We start from the raw sequence: 6,777 nt of genomic DNA, 5'->3' as shown, positions 1-6,777 counted from the left end.
TTTTACGCAGAAACTGCCTTCTAAAAGAAGCTATCGAAGGAAAGATAGATGGGCGGATAGAAGTGACAAGAAGACGAGGAAGAAGACGTAAGAAGATGCTGGATGACCTTGGGGACAGAAGAGGATACTGTCATTTGAAGGAGAAAGCTTTAGATCGCATTAAGTGGAGGAATTGTTTTGGAAGAGACTGTGGACCTGTCGTCTTGACAGATTACTGATGATGATGATGATTTTTTTTCTTTGGCGCTACAGCCCCAATTTGTGCGTTGGCCTACCTCCATGAAACTCTCCATTTCACTTCGGTTTACTAGATCTTAGACATTCGGTAGGACTTCTTGGGCGGGTGATCAGCTCATCGCAAGACCTCTACCTGTACACAAACACTGAAAAACGCAGGCACACAATCACTGAACATCCATGCCCTGAGTTGGATTCGAACTCACGATCCCGGCTTCCGAGCGAGGGAAGACAGTGTATGCCTTATACCGCTCGGTTACCGTGACCGGTCACACTTCTAGGTATCACTAAACTTATAATTTTGATAGTGGTCTAATTCCCAGTATGTGGTTCCATCCCACAGATACAATTTATTGTTTTCCATGTCGCGGAACATCTTGGTCGCGTGGTTAAGCGTTCCTCCTTCGTATTTGTGGGGTCCCGTGTACAAATCTTGGCCCATAAATCGGATATCCTGCCATGTGCTTCTCGTCGGATTCTCTGTCTGCCAGGCAAATGCCGTGGTAATACCGCTAGTTAGATGGCGCCCATTTCCTTCTACATCCTGTGTAATTCGTTGTTCACCAATCTTTCTGCCATGCGGGCCTGTATAGACTGAGCTGCTGACATCCTTGCTAAATAAGCACTTAATCATGGATCCGAGCCCTTCTTGAGAAGCCGCCAATTGTGCAGTTGCTCAAGAATTTCCCAGCATTTTATGGAACCCGAATGTTCATTACCGTGCTCACAAGAGCCATCCACTGGCCCCTATCCTGAGCCAGATCAATCCACTCCATACCATTCCTTCCTATCTCTCTAAGATGCATTTGGAGTAAGTTTCTTTATGAGCCGTTACACTTCTGAATACACGAATAAATAATGTCTGTCAAGTGTAATAAGTGTAAAAGGAGGATAGAAAATGTTGCCAGTTTGCCAAATGAAAATTTGCCACAACCTCATGTAAATACATATGCGTTTTCAGCGTCATGTTGTTTACAGATTGCCATCACTTGTGTCCTGACGGTAGAATTGTTTGTGAGTTGCTGTAATCGGACCACTGCGTGCGATGAGGAGGGTGGTAATGTTTGCGAGTGCTACACAGCACTGCAGAAGGAAGTGGTTGACTAGGCGTTGCCGGGATAGTAACGGTCCAGTTCAATGCCCAAATCTGCTTAGACACTCATTTAGTCCCCTAGCCAGTGAACGTTTCGAGTTGCTGCCCAGGGATTCATCGACCGGAGAGGAAAGTTTATCATTTAACCAAGCAGGCATGATAGCTCAGTCGGTATAGCCACGGACTAGTGGTTAAACGGCCGGGGTTCTATTCCCGGCAGGGTAAGAGATTTTTCTCTATTCCACAGCGTTAAAACCGACACTGGTGCTCACTGAGTCTCCTATCCAAAGGGTAAGGGGAGTTCTTTCCCCGGCGGTGAAGTGACCTGGGCGTGAAGCTGACAACATGCCATCCATCTAGTACCGAGGTCAGGAATGGTGGAGTTATACCTCCACTTCCCCACACGCCTTAATGTCGTGGTTACGCACAGTGACAACTTTGTCTTTTTCTTTAATCTTTACCTAGCGTGGGGTCTAGAACGAGCGAAAATTTACTTCTGTGCCACTGATATGCTTTCATGGCGTGTTGTTTAGATACAAAGTGAATTTTACGTACCTTTGGTAACATGTGACCTGATCCTCAGATAACGCAACTGACGTTTGTCGTCTGTAAGGGTCTGTCCTTGAATTCGGGACTCGATCCTCGAATCGAAGTAACCGCTAGCCGCCGTTTGGTTTCACTCGATGTTGTGATGCGCTTCTGAAAATAAACAGCAACTGCTGCTCATGCAAGAGCGGCATGTAGCTCAGCTACCTCATTCTAAGTTGTCTCGGTCGTACAAGCATTTACTGGCCGTGCAGAAAGTTGTGAAACTCAGGAGCAGCGGAAGCGGAATCTACGCATTTCAAGGTCATGCACTGAACAGAATGTTAGTTCGTCGCGGTTAAATCCCGGGCTGTAATCTGGGATGGACTTCCATGAAGGGGGGTGATTTCTCCCCCCTCCACTTCAGTATGTTAAAATAAGTAGCGGTCTGTTCAGTTCTCGTTCGTTGCAATCCGTTAATCGTAAGTGTCTTTCCATTCGATACAGCTGAGAAAATATCCTAAGTAAGGGAATATAATAAGAATTGGCGCTAGTATTGTTCATAAAACATAATTGTTCATAAGCGAAGTATTCCGACCGAGCGACCGCCGCTTGTCGGCGAAGTTAGTGCCAACCCGGGACCTCTGGCTCTGTAGCCACGAACTCTGACCATTAGACCACAGAGGCGGTCCTATACCACTTATTTTTTTAATGAAGTGGGGAAAGCAAAACCATCGTAACAAACACAATACTGCATGAAAGTAGCTAACCATAGAATGAATATCATATGAAGAGGTTCTAACTACGTCTACTTACGGGAAAATAAAGGAAATGCCAAAATTAATCCACCCCAGAAAATTGAACAAATTCACTTTATCTGCAATCTTTATATTAGATGTAACGGAATTAATTTCTGTGACGATTAATGCATGGTGATGAAAGAAGTTGGGCAGTGTGAAAGTGCAAATAACCGATGACTCGAACAAGGGCAAAGGGTTCTTTTTGACCGTTACGAATTTCTGCCTTAGTATGTTGGTGTGCCTACTCCATTCAAAAGGCGAACGGTCTAAAGGACGTACAGGCACACACAGCTTCTTAATCAGGTTCAGAGAACCATAGAACTAAATTCTAGGCGAGCATATTTCTGGAGAGAAACTAAGGCCCTTCATGCACCGAGCGGTTGCGTAATCGCGCGGCAGATGGCGGGTGTGAGGGAGAAAACATAAACTGACAAGCGATGAAACAGGACGTCTGCATTTCAGTCTCTGGAAGGCTTGTTACATTGTATGGCCAGCGTCGATTGTGAAGAGGGGTGCCTAATTTCTTCCACCTGGGAACTTCAGCAGGACTGTCAAACGTGTTCAATCAGATGATTAATATGGTACTTGTGTTCAACTACCGATGTCGCATGTACCTACATAATTCATTGCTAAATTTTCCGTTATGATCGCTGGAGTTTCCCGTCCTTAATTTATTTGTGTACCTAAAGATGGTATGTAAAGGTAAAGTTGTTCTGCGCTTAATTAAGCCGTATGCCATGAAGACATATGGGGGGAATGGAGGTACAGCTCTAACATTATCGATCTTGGCACTAGATGGAGATCGCCTTCACTACCCGTCCGCTTTACCCCCACCGTGTAGGAGGCCGGGTAAAGTTAATTGCTGCTGTTGCCTTCTTGAATAGTTGGATGTAACTATTGGGAGATGGCAGCACAGCTGTCTTAACAATATTTTCAAGCAGACAGACGCAGACTAGGAGCATAAGTGCTTTTAAGCGAGTTATTTCATGTACTGCGTTGAAAGGACCCAGAGAAACCAAGTAATTTGGTTCTTCGGAATACAAAGTTTCATAAAATGTCTATTACGAGTTGTTTCGTCATGTCTGTCTTTTTGTAACGACTCGGGAACCGTTGAACAGATTTTCATGGTTGATGTATTTCAATTTTGGTCAGAATTGAGCAAGAGTGGCGGCCAGTTCTAAAGGTTCTGATGACGGTGTATAACACTTGGGATTACTGAGAGTTTGGACTTTGTTTATTGTCCAGTGTTCTAAAGAACACAACGCTTCGAAAACTGGGGCTGCTTCCGTCTTCAGGTAAAAGTGTGGGAGGTACCTACTTTGTTGGTTCCGTTAGAAAGGGCTAACCTCAACTGCCTCAATCGCCCAATGATAGAGGTTAGCTCTTTCAACGGACCCAACAGAGTAGGTGCATCCAAGCCTCTCATCCGAGGATGGAAGCAGGTTCAGTTACCGAAATATTGTGTTCTTTAGAATACCAGATGATGGACAAAGTACGGACATTTACTAATCCCTTGAACAGTACTGGTGTTTCATGAAGACCTGCTTCCACTTCTGCTTCATCTCTATGACTCGATAAATACTTGTGGAACGGAAATGTTTCGAACAAAGATTGTAGAGAAAAATTAAACATTTTATGTCCGATATTTCTTAATCATCTGTAGTTATTAACTGATCAATAAATTGACTGTTATGGGACTCGAAATTTCCTTATTGCCACCACAAAGTTCGCTGTTGGATCCTATCCTAACACATTTTCAAATACCTGACGTCTTCATAACAAAATATCATTTGGAACAAATTATAAGAAGAGGACACCTGAAAGAATGAGGCTTAAACAGAAAGATCCACTTATCGACTCGGGGTTTTAATGCCAAAGAAGAAAGAATTTCCTGCGGTGGCCGACTCCAGGGCAGAATACTGAGCTGTTTGTTCTCTGGAAGGCAGTGCTGACATGGTTAAACCCACGCTCTGTAGCTTGCGTTGTGTTGCAGGGTTGGGGGAGCCCGTCCTGGTGCAGCTGCAGTCTCCAGGTTCACCCCACAAGATTGAGGCAGGCAATGACGTCATCTTGAGGTGCATTGTGGAAGGCAGCGGTGAGATCCACATTGACTGGTACCGGTAAGGCACATGGAGTATTAATCATTTCACTGCTAGAGTCTAAGGAACTTCTTTTAAATCATTTGTGTGGTTTGCTTGGGTATTAAACAGTAAACAGTATTTCCCGTAACTGCTGGCATAGTTGTTCGACTCCACGTTGTAGCAGTATAAAGTGACGGAAACCAGGTATGGAGGATCTATTTAAACGACGCTGGCATTTCGTAAGACTATATACATATGGAGCTGAATCCTTCTTGAGGAGCTAGTAGTTTCTCAGGTTCTCAAAGAAAAACCCAACATCTTAAGGAACCTGAAGCTTCATTACCATGTTCAAAAGAGCCATATCCTGAGCTAGAAGAAACCAATCCACATGTTACCGTCATGTTTGTTTAGAACACATTTTGTTATTGTCCTGTCTACGCTGCGCCTTCCTACCGGTCTCTTTTCTTCAGGGTTTCCTACCAAAACTTTTTTGTATATTCTTTCGTATCTTTAATAGCGTAGTCGGTATAGCGACCAGCTACGGGCTGGAAAACCGAGGGGTCGGAGTTCGAGTATGAGTAGGGTCAAGAATTTTCTCTTCTCCCAGTTGTCCAGACAGGCTGTGGGACCCACCTAGGTTCCTGTGCAGTGGGTACCGGGGGCTCTTTCCCCGGGGGTAAAGAGTCCGGAGAGTGAAGTTGGCCACTCACCTCCACTTAGTGCCGAGTTCAAGAAAATGTGGATATACACATATATCCACTCCCCATACGCCTTCATGGCGTAGTACTTAATTAGTTCCTGATACTCTGATACTGCTTGTCGAGGAGTACAAATTATTAAGCTCCTCGTTATGCAGTTTTTGCAGCCTTTTGTTACCTCATCCCTCTTAGATCCATATATTCTGTTCTCACTCTCGGTCCCCTTTCTTCCCTTATGTGACCGATCAAGATTTATACTCAATAGTCAAAATTATAATTTTGTGTATTTCATTATTTGCGTTTCCAGATTGCAAATGAAAAGACAGATTCTGAACTGAATGGTAATAGCACTTCCTGAATTCAATCTGTTCATAATTTCTTCATGGGTTCAGTTTTATTTAGTAAGTGTGAGAATATAAAAATGTCTGTCAAAGAGAGTCTAGGTTATTATGAACTGAAGAAGCTTAAGCCATGGTTTGATGAAGGACGCTCAGAATTATTAGATCAAAGAAAGCAGGCCAAATTGCAATGGTTACAGGATCCCAGCTAGTTAAATGGGGATAATCTGAACAATGTAAGACGTGAAACCGCCAGGCATTTCAGGAAGAAAAAGAGGGAATATCTGAAAGACAAAATTGATGAGCTTCCAATGAACAGTAAGAATAAGAACATTAGAAACCTGTATAGAGGAATAAATGACTTTAAGAGAGGTTACCAGCCTAGCAGTAACTTAGTGAAGGATGAGAATGGTGATCTGCTTGCAGATTCCCACATTTTGAATAGGTGGAAGAACTACTTCTCTCGGTTACTGAATGTACATAGGGTCAGTGATGTTAGGCAGACAGAAATCCATACAGCTGAGCTGTTGATACCTCATCCTAGCCCTTTTGAGGTTGAAAGTGCTATTGCAAAATTGAAACGGTATAAATCGCCAGGTAGTGATCAAATTCCGGCAGAACTTATTCAAGCAGGAGGCGAAATATGACGTTCTAAGATCTACAATCTAATTCTATTTGGCATAAGGAAAAATTGCCTGATCAGTGGAAGGAATCTATTATTGTACGAGTTCACAAGAAGGGCGATAAAACTGACTCTAGTAATTTTAGGGGGATATCACTGCTATCAACTTCATATAAAATTTTGTCCAATATTCTTCTTTCAAGGTTAAGTCCACATATAGATGAAATTACTGCGAATCATCAGTGTGGGATTCGACGTAACAGATCAACTACAGATCAGATCTTTTGCATTCGTCAGATATTGGAGAAAAAATGGGAGTACGATGAGACAGTACATCAGCTATTCATAAACTTCAAGAAAGCCTACGATTCAGTTATGAGGGA

General features: G+C 43.3%; 1 protein-coding gene across 1 annotated transcript in view; it reads left to right on the top strand.

The window, feature by feature from the left end:
* LOC111862557 (inactive tyrosine-protein kinase 7) overlaps positions 1-6,777 on the top strand; it is a 187,163-nt gene that overhangs the window by 101,384 nt on the left and 79,002 nt on the right. Inside the window, exon 3 of the mRNA XM_023848049.2 lies at positions 4,649-4,775. Within this exon, the coding sequence (XP_023703817.1) occupies positions 4,649-4,775 (127 nt within the window). The remainder of the gene's footprint in view (positions 1-4,648; positions 4,776-6,777) is intronic.

The sequence above is a fragment of the Cryptotermes secundus genome, unplaced genomic scaffold (assembly GCF_002891405.2).
Source record: "Cryptotermes secundus unplaced genomic scaffold, Csec_1.0 scaffold1376, whole genome shotgun sequence".
Classification (NCBI taxonomy): domain Eukaryota; kingdom Metazoa; phylum Arthropoda; class Insecta; order Blattodea; family Kalotermitidae; genus Cryptotermes; species Cryptotermes secundus.
The sequence above is the reverse complement of the archived record's forward strand: the minus strand, read 5'-3'. Positions and strand labels throughout refer to the sequence as shown.